The following is an 18,460-nucleotide window of genomic DNA, read 5'->3' on the forward strand; positions in this document are numbered from 1 at the left end:
AGAGGCAAAGGTGTCATGATGAGACCGGAGGAAAATCTCTGAGGAGAGAGGCTTTCTGCTTCGGGAGAGTGAGAGAGGTGAACGGGTTGGAAGCCAGGAGGACCTGCCTCCTTTCCCCTCCCCCCACCCCATGGCTGTGGATGTTGGCACTCCCTGTCAGGTTCTAGGCTCCGAGGTGGCTGGAGGCTTGTGGAGAGCCTGAGTGTGGACCACACACTCTCTGTTCACTCACCTGTCTCCTTGTGCTCCTGCAGCTTCCACTGGGCCCCCGAGATGGCTGCTCTTCTGGGCGTCCCCTCCCCTGGCCGGGGCCGAGGACACTGCTGCTGCGCAAGAGTCTTCAGGATGGCTTTGGTTTCACCCTGCGCCACTTCATCGTGTACCCACCCGAGTCGGCCGTACACTGCATCCTGAAGGTAGGCCCAGCTTGCCAGTGTCTGGCCGCTCTGTGAGGGAAGCTTGGTGGGAGAGAGAGGCTAGCTGGCCTATCTCAGCGCCCTGTCAGAGGAGCGCCTCCTGGGGACCAGCCTGGCTCCCTTCTGCTACAGTCTCTGAGGAGAGCTGTAAGGAGGTTGTGCCAGCCTGGGACACTTGCTCTGTGACTGTGGACAAACTCCTTACCTTTTCTGGGCTCTGGAAAGGGAACGGCCATCTTAAACTGGACCTCCTGGGACACCTTATTCACTTGTCTACTGCTTCTCGACCTGGTCAGCGCTTTCTGTCCCTAGGCCGAGGAGTCAGGGACCCCCAACTTATTTTGTAGGAAGAGTCCTGGGGAGGGGTCCAAGGCCCCAGGTTTTAGTCCTAACTCAGTCCCATGTTGCTGTAGATTGGCTCACTGAAGATTTACAGGCATTTCATCCCTTGGTGACTCAGTTTATCCTGAGGGCTACTGTTTTATTGATCCCCAAGAGCCTTTCCATCCCTAACACAGATTCCAGAACCAGGACCCCAGATCTTAAGCCAACACAAGGCTATCAGCTGGAGAGAGAGGGTCCCTGACAGCAAAGAATGGAAGACAGGAGGAAGCCAGGCAGCTTTCTGGGCTCCCGATATCTCTTCCTGCAGAGGAGACAGATTGCTATCAGAGTCCATGAACCCCTCTCTCCTTCCCCAGGGCTGGGATCAGCTTGCCTAACTGTTGAGGGATTCTTGCTTGGGGACCTTGACTCTGCCACACAACCAAAGCATTAGGTTTCTCTGCATGTCTGCATCTGTGCATGCCTCTGTGTGTGTGTGTGTGTGTATGTGTGTGTGTAGTATGTGCATGTCTGTCACATGCCTTGTGGCTTTCTTATGTGTATGAATCTTTGATACCAGGATTATCACTGTCATTGGCTGTGGCTATACCTAAGCAAGGAAGTGGAGCCTAATAATGCGGGTGACATCAGATGACCAAGGATGCCAGCTTCTTCACTCCTGGGCCCCTAGTCCTTCCTTTCCTTCTTTCTAGCTGCTGCCACCTCCTCTCTGGACACTGGGAGAGAGTGACAGCTGGTGGGCTCTCCTTGTGGGTCACTGGCCAACTCTGGGGAAGACAAGCCAGGGTTGCTCCCTCCCTTTTCAGAACCTGCCCCAGACTGGGAGAAGCTCTGTCCCCAGGCCACAGAAGGCCAGAGTTCTCTGCCTGTGGCTGGTGCAGGGAGCTTAGCCGTCCAAATGCATCTGTCTGCCTCTGCCACCCGCTGTCTATGCTGTCAGCTCAGATCAGTGGGCATAAACCTCCCATGGGAAACTGGGCAGAGGCCCAGGACTCAGCAGCACTCGGCAACCTTCCTGGCTCACCTTAGCTGGGAGCCCCGAGTCTGGGCCCTGGTTCTGCTGCTGAGTCTTTGGACAAGATGACCCTGAAGGTCTGCTCAACCCTGAACTGCATCACCTACTGGCTCGGCTTGTCTCTGACCTTCTGGTTCTTCTCCAAAGCCCATGCCCCCTCTCCCCTCACCAGGATGGACCCCTGGAGCTCCTAGTAGCTCTCCCTCACCCCTAAAGCTAGCTGCTAGAATCCTGTCCCTTGCCTGACACCCACTTCTGCTTATCAGAGAACCCTTCCTGGCTCCCTCTTCTTTCCTTTCAGACCAGAAGCTTTTAGTTTGAGTTCTGTGCTTGCTGGTGTCAGCTCAGCACACCCAGCCCTAAGTGTGCATGCCTCCCCTCTTGCTAATCGGGTCTCCCAGCCCATTCTCTGAGAGAGATAGCCCTGTTTACACTTGTCAGGTTGCTTATCTTTGTACGCCTGGGTCCTCTGCTTGTGTTTTGGGGACCTCCTCCCTTGGCCTGAAAGCTCCCTAGGGGAAGAGGTCACAGGTCTCTGGTAGATTGGATGTTCTTGGAACCTTGGGGTGGGGGGAGGGGTTACTGGGGACACTTATCCTCACTGGGACACCTCTGACAGCTCTCCCATCTCTGCTGTGGTTGACTACTTGGAAGGAGACAAGGGTTGGAGGTGGGGTGGCTCAGTAGGGCTGTCCAGGTGCAGCGTGCTGCTGATGCTGCGGAGGGCTGGACAGTTGCCACACCCATCTCTCTGTTCCCTGCAGGAGGAAGAGAATGGAGGCCGAGGAGGAAGAGGAGGAGGAGGAGGAGGAGGAGGTAAGGGGTGGGTGGAGCAAGGGCGGGACTGGGCTTCAGTTTCTCTCCTGCACCCCAGTGGGCCCCACCCTTCACTTGTCCCTGTCTAGCCTTTCTCCTCTCTCTGTTCCTGCCAGCCTAGTTCCAGGCATCTCCTCCTCGTTCTCTGTTCTCCCTCCACGCTTTCTTCATCTTGTCTTCCTATAGGCCTGTTGCACCCACAGCCATCTGATACTGAGGACTCTGGGTGACACAGACCCATCTGGTTCCACCCGCTTTCTGCTTTCTCCCAGAACAAAGTCAAGGCTAAGGCTATGGGGCCTGTGGATGAGGGTTGGGGTGTACTGAGCATGGGCTCATCCTATAGGTGGACAAAGGGATGTCTTGATAGGAATAGGGGGGCCCTAGAGTAGATATTAAAAATGTAAGCCTAACTCACCTTACTGTCACCGTTGCTATCTTAAGGGTCCTTTGCTGGCTCTCAGACTCCAAGGTATTTAAAGCTGAAGTCCCCAAACAGGCAGCTTTCCTGTCCTGCCTCTGTCTGTGAACAGCCATGGTGACATGGTCCTTCTGAGTTCTCGTGCCACTGACGGAGAAGGAGTTCACTGTCCTAGCACAGGCTCCAGGAAGGGAGTCTTGTTGGCAAGTGATGGAGTTATTATCCATCCTGTGTCCTGCTTGGAACCCCTGACCCTGGAGAAGGAAGAAGGGTGGGAGCCACAAGTATATTGGGTATCTTTCTGGTTCTGTGATATGTCGTCTCTCCATACACATGAGGTCTCCCCAGCTTGCGTCTTCACAACTTGATAGGTGCCTTACTTTTAAAAAAATATTTTATGAGCATTTGTGCCTGAGTGTGTGTGTGTGTGTGTGTGTGTGTGTATGCGCACCATGTATGTGCAGGGAGCCAGAGTGTTAGAAGAGCTTGTTGGTCCCCCTGGAATTAGTGTTACAGTTGTATGGCAGTTGTGAGCTGATACATGCACGCTGGAAACCAAACCAAGGCCCTGTGCAAGAGCAGCCAGTGCTCTGAAACCTCAGGTCCATCTCTCCAGCTCAGACAGAGGCCTCCTTTTAAACATTATTACTATGTGTGTGTGTGTTTGTGTGTGTGTGTGCGTGCGCTTGGGCTAATGCCAGTGTGTGCATGTGCCATGCAGAGTGTGTAGAGATCAGAGGAGGACTTGGCAGAGTTAGCTCTCTCCTTCCATCTTTATGTGGGTTTCAGGGATTCAGTTCAGACTCACATCCAGGTGTCTTTCCTCACTGATCCATCTTGTCAGCCCTGTAGGGTCCTCTTGCATGGCACCCTTTCCGTTGTCTTGTGACTTATGTATGAAGTCTGCTTGACCAAGAACTCTGGAAGGGCAGAGGCTGTGTATGTCCACACATGCTGTGTAGTCTGGCTTCTAGCAGAGAACAGAGACTCAGCTCATGGGTTTGGACAGCTCTCCTTCTCCTGGTGTGGGCCTTTGTCTGGCTGTGGGCATAGGTCCTGTGGATGTGTGGGTCATTGCATGCTTGTGACTGTGTGATCATCCTCTGAGTGTGTGTCCTCTGTGTGTGTAGCTGTGCATGGGTGTGACCTTCAGCAACCACCCCCAGCTAACCTGGCTGATGCCCACCAGGACCCTCCCCACGGCACCGCCTGGAGCCCATGGACACCATCTTTGTGAAGAATGTGAAGGATGGTGGCCCCGCCCATAGGGCGGGGCTTCGCACAGGTGAGCTTGTCTGTGACCTGATGTAACACTCCTCTGGGACTCACATCAATTTTAATTGGGTTGGGATTCATGAACCTAGATGCTGGTGAGGTTCCTCTTCGTTTACTTCCATTCATGCTTAGTACATGGGTACACTGCACTCCTGCTTTGGATTCTCACATGTGATCCCTTGTCCCTAGGAGACCGGCTGGTGAAGGTGAATGGGGAGAGCGTCATTGGGAAGACCTACTCCCAGGTCATAGGTCTGATCCAGAACAGGTGAGTGTCTGGCCAAGGTAGCACACAGGCACCCAGACTCCTTTACCCCCAACCTGGGCCCTGCAACCGGATCCCTCTCTCCAGACACTGTCCTGTTGCCTCTGCTTGACCCTCTCCCTGTCTCTGCAGTGACGACACCCTGGAGCTCTCTATCATGCCCAAGGACGAGGACATCCTCCAGCTGGTGAGTCCTTCTGTCTGCATGGAGGGCCCCTGTGGGAGAAAAGAGAAGGAAACAGCCCAGCATTGCTCAACTGGTGCTTCCAGGCCCATCCCTGGGCCAGGGCTGCTTCTTGCTTCACTTGAGCCTGCTCTGTGCTAGAGAGAGAGAGGAGGAGAGAGAGAGGAGGTGCTGGCCTTGGTAAGCAGGATTCCTGCCAGGGTATCTGAAAAGAGGGTGGCCCAGCGGGCCCTGCCAGCTTGGCATGTTCTTGTTTGCTCCTGTGAGAGATGCCTATTCCCTGTACCCCCTCCTCACTTGGCCTGAGGGAACATGGCTCTGGAGATGTGTCCATAGATTCGAACTCCAAACACCACCCTTCAACACATCCCACCGCCAGAGGTACCACTTGGTACATATCAGGACGCTCAATCCTGCATAGCCCTGTACAACTCAGCTCCATAGAAGACACAGCATTGCAGGGCAGGACTCACAGAGCCTCTCCCTGTCTCTGTGCCAGTGTACCGCAGTACCCAGGTAGCACACAGCGGGACCTCACAGCAGCCTCACTTGCACCTCTGTCTTGTAGCACAGACTCTGTACACATCTGGATTCTGTGCTGTTGTGACGTAAGCATTCACTGGTGTATTACCGCAACGCTGCCCACAAATGTCACCACATGCCACAGCCCCTTTCAGGCATCTATGCTTAGTGATATCATAGGATCCCAAATTCATCCACGTGAGATACAAAGTCTGAACCTGTCACAACCAGTGTCTCAGCACACATAAAACCCTTTGGGAGGGTGCTACCCAAAGGCCTGCCCCACATGTGTTGGGTGAAGCAAGCCCAGAGCCTTTGTGTCTGGAGCCTGGAACAGTCCCCCTTGCCTAGTGCCCTGTGCTTGGTCCCTTGGCTCCAACTCAGATGCCAGCTTGCTTGCCCCTTCGTTCACTGCCCCTCAGAGGATGGCTAAGGGCCAAGCCCAGAGGCTCGGAGCTGCTGTGCTGGCTTTGGCTGTGTCACTGTAATGACAGGGCCACACTTGGCATGATGCCTCCCCGGGGAACCTCCATTCCTGACCTCAGTTGTCCCCTTGCACTTCCTGGAGTTGAGAGGGAAAGAATGGAGGCTCAGAGAGGTGCATGGCTCACCCAGAGTCTTAAAGAGCTGCCTGTGCTCCAGTTATGAGAGAGGAACAGGGCATGGCACCCTGCCTCAGTCCAGCTGTCAGGGCAAGAGGTGGCAAGAGCAGCAGGCTTGAACTCTGCCAGACCTAGACCCAAGTAGGCTAGAATCCCCAGATGTCAACATCTGGGAGCTCCCACGACCCGCCATCTCCAGTCAGCCAGAGGGTGGGGCCCAGGCATTCCTGTGGTTGGGAGCCAAGGCTGGAGGCCAATCGGGTGGCGGCAGCTGCTGACGCCACCACCGACGCGGCAAGTCCCCTCCACACCCATCCTCCCTCCTCCTACCGCCAGGCAGCCGAAGAGAGCCGGGTGGGGGAGAGGGGAAGCTTCAGGGAGGGCTGGCTGAGGGGACTGAGGGACTCAAATCAGCTGGGCAGGGGCCCAAGTGAGAGGTAGCCGGCAGCAGTCACAGGCTGGCGGGATGCTGCTTCCGCCACCGTGATGCTGGGTGCTCCAGGAGCCAGCAGGATGGCAGGAGGGAGAGGTATGTGTCGCTGGCCCAGGATGCCAGGCTGGAGGGGCTGAGTGTGTGGGGGTGTGGTTAGCTGGTCCTTGTCACATGATGTTTGTGTTTGGGACTGGAGGGGTAGTTATTTGTGTGTCTCATTGTGTGTGCGGTGTGTGTCTTTCAGGGTGTGTATCTTGCCGTTTCTCTGTGATGTGATGTAGTATGTGTGTGTGTCTGGGCTTACCCTTTCACCCTTTGCTGAAACAGGCCCCCTCAGCTCAGCCAGCGCTAGGCTCGGCCAGAGCCACAAGGCTGCTGTCCGGGGGTGGGGTGCCTCCTTTTTTGGCTGAGCCTGGGCACCAGCCCTGTCACTCCTCAGCAATGCAGCGTCAGCTTCAGCAGCCAGTGCCAAATTCCAGGCCTAGGGGTGGCAGGAGGTGGCCCAAGGCCCCTTAGCTTGTCCAGCCTCTCCTTTAAACTGGTCTCTGGGGGGCAAGAAGTGGTCATGTTCTTCACCACAGGGCGCAGGCCCTGGGCCCCAGCTCACATCACCCTATAGTGAAGGGACCTTGGCCTCTTCCAGCCTCCGCCTACCCTCAGACCACCCCTCCTTGGACACACCCACTCCATAGCCAGCTTTCTAAGGTCCTCTAACCACCTTGACAGATTTCTGCCCATTGCCCCACTGAACTGCAGCCAGGGGCTGTGGGCATCATTGGATATAAAGGAACTGTAGGCAGGGGAGGGCAGGGTGGAGGAGGGCAGGATGGGGGAGGGCCCTAGCAAACAGATGTTGGAATGTTTGTGGCTAAAGGCTGTCCTTGTTTTAAAAGTCTTACAGAAATCTGGCTATTTTGAGAGAGAGGAAAGAGAGAGAGAGAGAGAGAGAGAGAGAGAGCATCTTGTCTCTTTGTCCTCCCTCAGGACTCTCCTTGGAGCACACCCTCGTCCATTCAGGATGCCCCTACTTAATCATCTCCCTTGCATTTCCTTGTACCCTTGAACCTGGGTACCCTAGGGCTGCTGATGCCTGTCGTCTGAGTCTGGTCTGCTCATGCTTTTATGCCTCTGTGTTTCCGGCCAGGCCTACTCCCAGGATGCCTACCTGAAGGGCAACGAGCCGTATTCTGGAGAGGCCCGCAGCATCCCAGAACCACCTCCACTCTGCTACCCACGGAAGACCTATGCTCCGCCAACCAGGGCCCCTGCCTGGGCTACTATGGTGCCTGAGCCCATCTCAGCACTACCCCCGGATCCCCGGAGTCCTGCTGCCTGGAGTGACCCAGGGTCCCGTGTCCCATCTGCCACCCGTGCCCACCTGGACAACTCTTCCTTGGGGATGAGCCAGCCCCGCCCAAGCCCTGGTGCCTTTCCCCACCTCCCTTCAGAGTCCCGGACACCCCGTGCCTTCCCAGAGCCTGGCAGCCGGGTGCTTCCCAGCAGACTGGAGTGCCAGCAGGCTCTGTCACACTGGCTGTCCAATCAGATACCCCGCAGAGCGGGGGAGAGACGGTGCCCAGCCATGCCACCCCGGGCCCGCAGTGCCTCCCAGGACCGGTTGGAGGATGTGACTACCCACCACCCATGGCCCTGCTCCACCTCCCAGGATGCCTTGAGCCAGCTGGGCCAGGAGGGTTGGCACCGAGCTCGCTCAGACGATTACCTGAGCCGGGCTACCCGCTCTGCTGAAGCTCTGGGTCCAGGATCACTGGTGTCCCCTCGCCTTGAACGCTGTGGTTGGGCTTCCCAGCGCCCATCTGCCCGCACCTCTGCTTGCCCTTCTCGGGACTTGACCCAGGCCCCGCCCCCATCCGGCCTGCAGGGCCTGGGTGACATCGGGTACATTGGGTATCGGAGCTATAGCCCATCATTCCAGCGCCGGACTGGTCTCTTGCACGCCCTCTCCTTCCGGGACTCACCCTTCGGGGGACTTCCCACCTTCAGCTTGGCCCAGTCTCCTGCATCATTCCCACCAGAGGCCTCCGAACCACCTAGGGTCATCCGGCCAGATCCTAGCACCCGAGCCCTAGAGCCTCCCGCAGAGGATCATCGTGATGAGGTGGTCCTGAGGCAGAAGCCTCCAACGGGTCGCAAGGTCCAGCTGACCCCAGCAAGGCAGATGAACCTTGGATTTGGTGATGAGTCCCCAGAACCCGAGACCAGAGGGGAACGCCCGGGGAGGAAGGTAGCCCCTCTGGCCACTACGGAAGACTCGCTGGCTTCTATTCCCTTTATTGGTGAGTGGTGTTACAAGTGGCTGGCTAAGGGTCCCATCTCCCTGTCTACTGTGCCAGAGTCTGTGCCATGTGCCAATAGGGGCATCTGGGTTCTGTCTCTATCTGTTCGTCCCGTTTGTCCATTCCTCAATAATTGCTTCTTTCCTCCTGTCTTCCATTCCTTCATTCTTGTAGCCATCTTTCCGTCCACGCTTCTTCATCTCCCTCCCTCCCTATCCTCTTCCTTTCCTCCTGCATCCTTCCTTCTCCCTGGCCCACTCTGTCCTTCACCCTGTCCATCCATCCATTCTTAGCTCCCATCTTTCCCTTCTTTCTCCTGCTCTCTCTTCTACCATTTCTTTGTGTCTTTCGTTCTTTGTTTTTTCCATCTCGCCTACATTCCTCCAACAGATATTTACATCAGCTACTATGCTAGGCTTCAGGCTTACCTGGTGGATGGCTGCCCAGACAGAAAGCACACAGGACAGACAGCCTCTGTGGATGGGGAAGGGCTCTGTGGCCTGGATGGGTGTGGTCAGTACTGGAAAAATATTGGAAAAACATTTGGCTAAGGATTTGAGGTGGTCTGAGGAAGAGTGTCAAAGAGAAAGACGGGACTATGTAGAGCTTGAGGTAGGAGGAGTCAAATGCTCTTCCAGGCCATGCGATCCTTTCTTGTCCAAGGCTAAGGGAGGCTGTGAGGGCCGCCCATAGAGTGGGGAGAGGCAAGAAGGCAGAGGGGTGAGGCGATCTCCAGCTTTTTGGCTTGCCGGAGTGGTGCCTCATCTCCATGTTGGGGATAGGGGTGCAGAAAGAACAAGAAAAAGGTTAGGGCTGTGAGGAGACAAGCCAGGCCAGGCTCTGAGTCTATGGGCTGTGGAGAAAACCTGGAATGGAAGATGGTGGTATTGGGCCCAAGTCCTGGGCCTGGTGGGTTTGTAGCTGAGTGGCCTGGGAACTAAGAAGAAGCTTAGGAAGGACGGTAGGATGCCATCTGCAGCCTGGGTCCGGGGTCCAGCCATGGTCAACAAGTCCCAGCTGAGCCTCTTGTCAAGGTGCGCCAATCTAATATGAAGACAAAGAGCTTGTGCCCCATTGTCGACAATCCGATAGAATACCGCCTTGTGTTTTAGGAGCCTACTCCAAGGAGCGTGGCTCAGTGCCCTTGATGCAATGGGAGACTCAGCACCTGCTAAAAGGAGACACTCCCTGACCACACTCTGGTGGGCGAGGCGCCCTGGGCCACGGGCATGCGGCCAGAAATACCCTAGTGAGGGAGAGTTTAGGGGTTTGCAGTAAGTGTCGCATGGAGCCTGTGAGCCTGGGCTATCCGGGAAGCCTGGCCTGTGTTCTTCACATCTTCCTTCTCTGCTGGCAGACGAGCCCACCAGCCCCAGCATTGACCTTCAGGCCAAGCATGTCCCTGCCTCCGCAGTGGTCTCCAGTGCCATGAACTCAGCCCCTGTCCTGGGAACTAGCCCATCCTCGCCAACCTTCACTTTTGCCCTCAGCCGCCATTACTCCCAGGACTGCAGTGAGTGTCTACAGCCTGTGTTGCTCCCTCCTCTGCTGTCTGGTCCCCGTGGGTCTTTTCCCCAATGTCTGTTTACTTCTTCTGGGGCCCCATGGGAGAGTCCATTGATGACTAGAAGGGAGGGCTCCTAGGGTACCCACCAACCTGCTCTTCGCTAACCCTGTGGCTGCCTGTGGGTACCTTTTCAGGCAGCATCAAGGCAGGCCGCCGCTCCTCCTACCTGCTGGCCATCACCACGGAGCGCTCCAAGTCCTGTGACGATGGACTGAACACCTTCCGGGATGAGGGCCGAGTGCTCCGGTAAGCTCGTGTCTGCACGGGGGTGGGGTGATTTCTGCTCTCTAGGTTGAGCCATGGGTTTGGGTGGAGGATGAGAATCTGGGCCATGCACAGCCCTCACCTTCAGTCCTTGCTCTCCAGGCGCCTTCCCAGCCGGGTGCCGAGCCTACGAGTGCTGCGGAGCTTCTTCACGGACGGGGTGAGCCGGCATAGCACGTGTGTGTGTGTGTGTGTGTGTGTGTGTGTGTGCGCGCGCGCGCATGCGTCTATCTGTCTGTCTGCATATGATGTGTGTGCATGTGTGCGTGTGCATGTGTCTGTCTGTCTGTATATGTGTAGGTGTGCATGTGTGCGTGTGTCTGTCTGCCTGCATATGTATGTCTGTCTGTCTGCCTCTAGAAGGGTGGTAGCCCTACACATCTCGGGTTCCATATTTGTGATTTCTGACCCCTAAGTGAAGTGCTCTGGCTCCTCGCCCCTTTCCTGTATTTCATCTTCATGCCACCCATGTGGCCTGCCTCCCACCTGGAGACTGCATTTGTGCTCCAATCTGGAAAGTCCTAAATCATAGAACAGCCCTCCCTCTCCCTCTTTCCCTCCCCTCCCCCCTCTCTTCCTCTCTCTCTCCCTCTCCCTCTCTCCCTCTCTCTTCGGTGCTGGGAATAGAACCAAGGACTTAAATGTGGTAGGCACACCTGGGCAATATCTCCAACTCTTTTTTATCATTATTTATTTGTTTTGAGGCAGGGTCTTAGTGTGTGGCTCAGGCTGGCCTCACTCTGTAGACCAGACTGGCATTGAACTCAGGGCCTAGCTTCCAGCTCTTGATTTCTTTCTTTTCTTTTCTATTTTCCTTTTAAAAAAATATTTATTCCTTTTAAAATTGTTTAGTTTTGTGTGTGTGTGTGTGTGTGTGTGGTGTGTGAGTGTGTCCTGCTTGCTTGTTGTATGTGCATGTATGGGTGTGTGCAGGTACCCCTGGAGGCAGAGGCATGGCTTCCTCCTATAGCTGGACCTATAGGTGCTTATTAGCTCCACAATATGGATCGTTCGAGATCCTTTCTCTTAATTTTTTTCTTTAGGTTTATTTATTTCATTTCATGTGTCTGAGTGTTTGGCCTGCGTGTATATATTTGTGCCCTGCTCATGCCTACTGCTGTGGAGGTCAGTTACAGATGATTGTGAGCTGCTGTCTGGGTGCTGGGAACTAAGCCTGGGTCCCCCAAAACGGCAGCCAGTGCTCCTAACCACTGAGCCATCCCTCCGGTCCTTGGTTTCTTAGGACAGGGCCTTTATTTAATTATTTTTTAAATATTTATTTATTTATTTTACTTGTATGATGAGTGCACTGTCACTGTCATCAGACACACAAGAAGGTGGCATCAGATCCCATTACAGATGGCTGTGAGCCACCATGGTTGCTGGGAATTGAACTCAGGACCTCAGAAAGAGCAGCCAGTGCTCTCAACCACTGAGCCATCTCTCAAGCCCCAGGCCAGGTCTTGATAGACCTTGAAGACAGGGTTTAATCCAGGCTGGCTTCAAACTTGTGTTGTTCCTGCATCAGCCTCCCGAGTGCTAGCAACGTTGTAGTTTTCTGGGAAGCCTCACCACCCACATGCCTTTTCTGGCCTCCGTCTCCTTCTGGTCACTTTTGCACTTTCCTCACATGCACATGTGTTTTGTTAGCTTGGCACCTTCAGGGCCACCTGGCACCCCTTGTCACTTCCTCGGCTTACTGAACTGTCCCTGGGCTCGACAGCTCTGAGGCTGGATTCCTGTTGACACCAACACTTGTTATCTAACTCCTGGTGGGCTTGACTCCCTGTCATGTCGCTGCTTGGTCTTTGTTGATGTTCCCACTTCCGCTGTTTACCTAACTCCTTATTGCCACAACTGCTTCCCCATTTCCTCAATGCCTTGGAGGCTGTAAAGCTGAAGGAAGGCCCAGATTGGCTTTTCCAGCATGGGGAGCCACACGTCCTGCTGGCAGGTCGAGCTCTTTCCTCCTTTCTGGCTTCTTCATGAGGTCTCATGACCTCAACACAAACAGTCCAGAGAGGACAAGCAAGGCCCATGAGGTCACACAGCACATCAGAGTACAGCCCAGACACTCGCCAGGCCCTTGTGGCTACCAGTGGTCCATGAGGCTCCTGAGATGCTGGTACTATGGGAGCCACCCTAAACTGCCTAATGTTTTCTCCCTACAGTCTCTAGATAGCTGGGGCACCTCTGAAGATGCTGATGCCCCCTCTAAACGACACTCAACCTCTGACCTCTCAGATGCAACCTTCAGTGATATCAGGAGAGAAGGCTGGTTGTATTATAAACAGATCCTCACCAAGAAGGGGAAGGTAAGGTGGGCTGAGGAAGGAGGACGGGCTGGATGGAAGCTGGCTCTGGCAGAACTTTCCAGGTCCTCTTATACCTGCTCTGAAACTGCTGGCTCCAAAATAACCAAACCGAACCAAAAAAACCCCACTTCAGGCTCTAGCCTGAGGAGTCAAGGTGAGAGGCCAGGAAGAGCTTCTGGGGGAGGGAGATTTACTGAACCCTGAAAAGGAGGTTAACAGAGAGGCGAGCCTGCTGTGGAAGTACAGGGCAAGCTATGTGTGCATCCTGACCAAGCCATTCTTGAAAGACCATGAATGAGCGACGGGGCTCAGGGCAAAGGAGCAAAGGCAGGGCGAAGGAAGCAGATGCCAGTCCTCTTCAGGCCTACGAGGTCCTCTGGCCACAGACTTAGTGCTCATGTGGCTTCCTGTGGTGACTTAGTGAGGAAAGCCAGGGAGAAAGAAGACCATTTAGAAGCCACCACAAGATCCAGCCGAGAGCCTTTGTGAGTGGGTGAGGAGAGGGGCAGGAAGGGGCAAATAGAACTCAGAAGGGACGGGGGGCTCTAACCTCTCGGTGTGAGATTGAGTACCAGTCTTGGAGCCCTGGGCTGGAGAGGGAGAAAAAGGAGGCAGGGTGGCTTAGAGATTGATTCTTAACGCCATGGCTTGTCGCTCTGAGGACTCAGAGCCTAGTGCTCATGACTCAGTGTCTCTAAGGGGAGCCGACTAACACTGTCCCAAACCTGCTCCTTAGCATTTAAAAGACATGGTGTGAACAAGGGTGTGCCATACTATGTGTGGTGAGTCCAGTCTGTAATCCAAGCTATTTGGGAGGCTGAGACAGGAGGATGGGAAGTTCATGACCTGTCTAGGCTACAGAGTGGGTTCAAGGCCAGCCTTAGCAACTTACTAAAATTCTGTCTCAATAAAATGTAAAACAAGGGCTGGGGATATAGACTATTGGTAAACGTTTGTCTAGCTGGTGTGAGGGCCTGGTTTCAAGCCCTAGTCACACACACACACACACACACACACACACACACACACGAGAAAAAAATAGTGTTTGAGAAACTCTTACCTGACTTAAGGAAGGGCCTAGGTTCTATTCTTAGCATTGCAGAAAGAGTGGAGGAAAAGTGACACTGGGGTCCCCACCGAGCTTGGCACTTGGGGACTGCTGTTCTTCTATATTCCTGCCATTACAGGAATCCCTCACAGTATCTATGGGGTCTCCAGATTCCTGGACACACAGCCCCTTATATGAAGCAGCTTGCTGTCTGTGTGATGCTTATACCTCCTCCCAGGCGCTGTAACTCATCTCCAGATGACGTATCGTGCCTCATGCTATGGGAGGCTATGTAAATAGTTGTTATTGTGGGTTGATTATGGAATGTGGAGGGGAAAAAACCTCTGTACCCTTTGGTACAGATGCAGGTGTTGTTTTGTTTTGTTTTGTTTTGTTTTCTGAGTGCTTTTGGTCCATGTTTGGTTAAATCCATGGTTGTGGAACCTACAGAAGGCATCCCTGTAGGGTGGAACCTGGGAAGAATGAACTTTGAAATAGCCAGAGTTTGGATTTCTACACAGCCATGTGTTGTTGTGTGCATATGACTTCAGGAGCAAACTTCATTCCCTGAGCTATAGGATGAGTCCAGAAATATAGGCTCTGTAGGCTGGGGGGCACCGAGCCCCCTGCTCCTGAGGTGCTGATGAGCTTCTAGTGACTCAGGGGAGGGAGTCAGCTCGCTCAGTCCTGTCCTCTTGGGGTTGATGACCACAGAGAAAGTGCTCATTGCTCCTCAGTGATGGGTGCACTGATGGTCACAGCACAGGGAGTTTAGGGGCTTAGCAGGGTGGGGTTTGTCTGTCTAGGAGGCTGAGATAAAGCTCGTGGGAGTCTGTAGCAGAGAGGAAGTGTGTGGGAGGGAGTATCCTGGGGGAGCCCTTCACTAAGGGCTGGAGGGAGGCTGAGAGTTGTGTGCCAGGAACCAGGTTGCCTGGAGAGCCCAGAGCAGGTGGCAGAAGGTGAAGTGGGAATTTGATACCTGGGGGACATTTTCTGTTCTGTGATACGGGGCAAAGTGCAGAAATGTGTGACGTAGCATAGTAGCATGTCTGTGCCGGAAGGAATCTGTATCATTGCCGTTGTTTATGTGATCAAGGCCCTGGGATGGGACCAGGAGCTGTTTGTAAGAGATTCTAGGGAAAAGGTGGGCTGAGGGCCTCTGGGGCTGAGGAAGGCAGAGGTTAGACCAAGGATCGTGGCTCCCGGCTTGGCTGGCAGTGGGGACTCTCCCTTGATCCCCTAGTCACTTGAGGGGAGGATTTGGGGAGAGGAAGGTCTGTTAGATCCTACAGATCCTGTGTGGCTGAGATCCTGTGAGTGGAAACACATAGGTATGGCAGACAGGGAGGTACAGGGAGGCCCACCCCTTAGTCCACCAGGTCACAAGCACCTGTCACCTAAGATACAGAGAGAAGGAGGTGATGGGGATCTAGCAGAGTCTCTCTTTTTCCCTCTTTGATTTTTGGAGATAAGGTTTCTCTGCATAGCCCTGGCTGTCCTGGACGTCACTCAGTAGACTAGGCTGGCCTTGGACTCAGAGATCTGCCTGATTCTGCTTCCCGAGTGCTGGGACAAAAGGTATGAGCCACAACAGAATCTTGACAGGAAGTGGGGACTGGGAAGGAGGCAAGGCAGGCCATGGAGCTAAAAGAACATGGGAAGATGGTCACTCCAAGACAGGGTGGCTGAGGAGGGGCAGGAGGCCATGTGAGCTATCCAAGAGAGTCTGTGGGGCCAATATTGTCTACATCCACATGTGGTAGAAAAATGTCTTAGTGCTGCTTCTCTCAGGGCCTTCAGTGTCACTTGTTTTCCTGGTGCCACATCTGGGAACTAAAGGAAGTGTCCTGGAGTCGGAGCCAGCTGCAGACCCTGGGTCTATCTGGGGTAGCCTCATGTCATCTACACCAGTAGTTCCGGCCTCCCTCTCCTATCCTCCACCTCCTTCAGAGACTACCAATGCCAGGCAGAGGATGGGCGCATGCATGCAATACTCCTACCAGAGCCACTGTGTGAGGGACATGACCGTGACACTTGCTGCTTAACTCTCATTATCTGTTAGCGGCAACATTGATGCCAGGGAAAGACCTGACTTATTCAGGGTTATCCAGATGGTTTAGTGTCAGAGATGGCCCTTGGGACCACCTCATGCTAACACTGTTATTCTCTTGGAACAGGAGTCTTATTCATTGCATTAGTGGTAGGGCTGCTCCAGCTGGCACTGTCTTAGTCCAGCAGCTCTGTGATGGTATGCTAGGCTGAAGGAATCTGCCATAAAGGAAACTGGACATGGATGCTTCAGCCCTGCTCCCTGGAGGCCCTTGGGGCCCCCACCACCAGGACATAAGCAGATTCAATACAAGTTAATGAACAGTTGGTTGGTACCTAGCCCCGGGCTTGGAGTGCTTGTTCCAGCAGCTTGCTATGTAGCCAGGCCACCCACAGCCAGGACGTGAGCTTACAGGGCTGTCTGCAGGGCAATGGACAGTCAGAGGCACCTTATCAAGGAGCTGATGCCCGTGACGAGCTAAGAGCAGAAGGAGGCAGCCACGTAAAGTAATGAGAGAAGCTGAACACCTGGGAGGGAGGCAGAGGCATGACGACTAGAAGTTCTAGTACAGCCCAGCATGGTGGTGCACACTTTTTTTTTTTTTAAGATTTATTTATTTATTATATGTAAGTACACTGTAGCTGTCCTCAGACACTCCAGAAGAGGGCGTCATATCTTATTTCAGGTGGTTGTGAGCCACCATGTGGTTGCTGGGATTTGAACTCTGGACCTTTGGAAGAGCAGTCGGGTGCTCTTACCCACTGAGCCATCTCACCAGCCCGTGGTGCACACTTTTAATCCCAGCATTTGGGAGGCAGAGCAGGCTCAGAGTTTGAGGTCAGCTGGGTCTACAGAGTGAGTTCCAGGACAGACAGAGACAGGGGCTGCGGAATCTAGCTCATTGCAGAATCTACCTGACATGTAAGGCCCTGGATTCAATCTCTAAGGCAACAACAATAGCAATAACAACAACAAATAAATAAAATCAAGAAAGGAGGAGGAGAAGAAGAAGGAGAAGGAGGCCGAGCGTGGTGGCGCACGCCTTTAATCCCAGCACTCGGGAGGCAGAGGCAGGTGGATTTCTGAGTTCGAGGCCAGTCTGGTCTACAAAGTGAGTTCCAGAACAGCCAGGGCTATACAGAGAAACCCTGTCTTGAAGAAAAAAAAAAAAAAGAAAAAGATAAAAAAGAAGGAGAAGGAGGAGGAAGAGGGGGAGGAAGATGAAGAAAAGAAGGAGTCGAAGAAGGAGAGAGGAAGAAAGGGCTCAGCACATGGCTCAGCAGGTGAGGAGGCTTGCTGCCAAGCCTGATGAGTGAGTTCAATCCCTGGTGGAGGTAGGGAACTCCCTCCTTCAAGTTGTCCTTTGACTTTCACTAGCATGCCACAGCACACCCACCCTTCCCCACCCACTTTAAATAAATAACATTTATTTAAATAAAATAAATAAATAAGAGGTTGGGGAGGGAGAGGGTGCAGGAGAAGCAGCAGCTGGTGTACAGGCTCTAAGAAAGGAAGGCAGTCACTGGTAGGCAAAAGCCAGGTGGCTTGACAGAAGAAGCAGAGAGGTGAGTTTGGAGTCAGCATGGGACCTCAGGACCTGCTGTTTGCTCTAAGGGGCTACCCAAAGGAGAGTCTTTCACTGCTGTAGGGCTGCTGCCTGGAGGGCCAGGTGAGGGGCGCTGGGAAAGTTGGTGTTGTTGTCCAGGTGAGAAGGTCAATGAGGGGGACAGGATGGTGGCACCCAGGTGGGGACAGGTGATACTCTGAAGGAAGCAGAGTTGATTTCTCATGAGCTAGATGTCAGGGGCAACTCCCAGGTTTCGGGGCAACTGGGTGGATTGACCTAGCTGGAAAAGATGGTTCAAGGGTGGAGAACAGGTTTGAGGGCAGACTCAGGTACTATAGTGAGCAGGGAGCATGGGGCCCACCCATGCTGTGTGCAAGTTAGGGGCGGGACTTGGGGTTGCTGAGCAGGCTTTGAGCCTCTCAGGGCTGAGCTGGTGCCTATCACAGGCTGGAACTGTACAGTTGGGATCAGCAGAGGGCTGCTTAAAGCCACAGGTGTGCATGGTGTGGGGCAAGCTCAGAGCGAAGCCCTGAGGCCTCCTCTGCAAGGCAGGTCTCTTTCTCTGTTGCCCCTTGGGCCTGGGCTTTGCTGTGGAGTGCTGTCTGGATAGGTGAATGGTTAGGGTCATCCTTGGCTACTGCCTGCTAGGCATACCTCTCCCTTCCACCATATCTCCAGACAAATGTCTCCAAATGGTAGTTCACTCTAGGTAAGGAAGAACTACAGGTTGGGGCTGAGGACGAGGCTCAGTGGTTAAGAGCACATGATTCTCCCCCCCACACACTTTTTTTTCTCTCTCTCTTTTTTTGTTTGTTTGTTTTTTGTTTAAAACAGGGTTTCTCTGCATAGCACTGACTGTCCTGGAGCACTGTAGACCAGGCTGGCCTTAAACTCAGAGATCTGCCTGCCTCTGTCTCCCAAGTGCTGGGATTAAAGGCATGCATCACTACCACCCCCACTGGGCTAACACATGGTCCTCTTTCAGAGGACCCAGGCTGAGTTCTCAGTGCCCACAGGACAGTTCATAACCATCCCTAGCATCAGGTCCAGGGGATCTG

At 54.0% G+C, this 18,460-nt stretch overlaps 1 protein-coding gene across 5 annotated transcripts in view; it reads left to right on the forward strand.

The window, feature by feature from the left end:
• Arhgap23 (Rho GTPase activating protein 23) overlaps positions 1–18,460 on the forward strand; it is an 87,956-nt gene that overhangs the window by 28,495 nt on the left and 41,001 nt on the right. For 3 of the 5 annotated variants that reach the window (XM_029483623.1, XM_021177408.2, XM_029483624.1), the window contains exons 2-11: positions 255–416; positions 2,541–2,592; positions 4,203–4,298; positions 4,478–4,556; positions 4,686–4,740; positions 7,439–8,591; positions 9,949–10,104; positions 10,293–10,404; positions 10,525–10,582; positions 12,594–12,737. In XM_029483623.1, coding sequence (XP_029339483.1) covers positions 255–416; positions 2,541–2,592; positions 4,203–4,298; positions 4,478–4,556; positions 4,686–4,740; positions 7,439–8,591; positions 9,949–10,104; positions 10,293–10,404; positions 10,525–10,582; positions 12,594–12,737 — 2,067 coding nt within the window. Of the gene's footprint in view, positions 1–254; positions 417–2,540; positions 2,593–4,202; positions 4,299–4,477; positions 4,557–4,685; positions 4,741–6,190; positions 6,391–7,438; positions 8,592–9,948; positions 10,105–10,292; positions 10,405–10,524; positions 10,583–12,593; positions 12,738–18,460 lie in introns of those variants that run through there. The other 2 variants (XM_029483626.1, XM_029483625.1) reach the window with 2 other exon arrangements.

Source organism: Mus caroli, chromosome 11 (genome assembly GCF_900094665.2).
Source record: "Mus caroli chromosome 11, CAROLI_EIJ_v1.1, whole genome shotgun sequence".
Taxonomy (NCBI): Eukaryota; Metazoa; Chordata; class Mammalia; order Rodentia; family Muridae; genus Mus; species Mus caroli.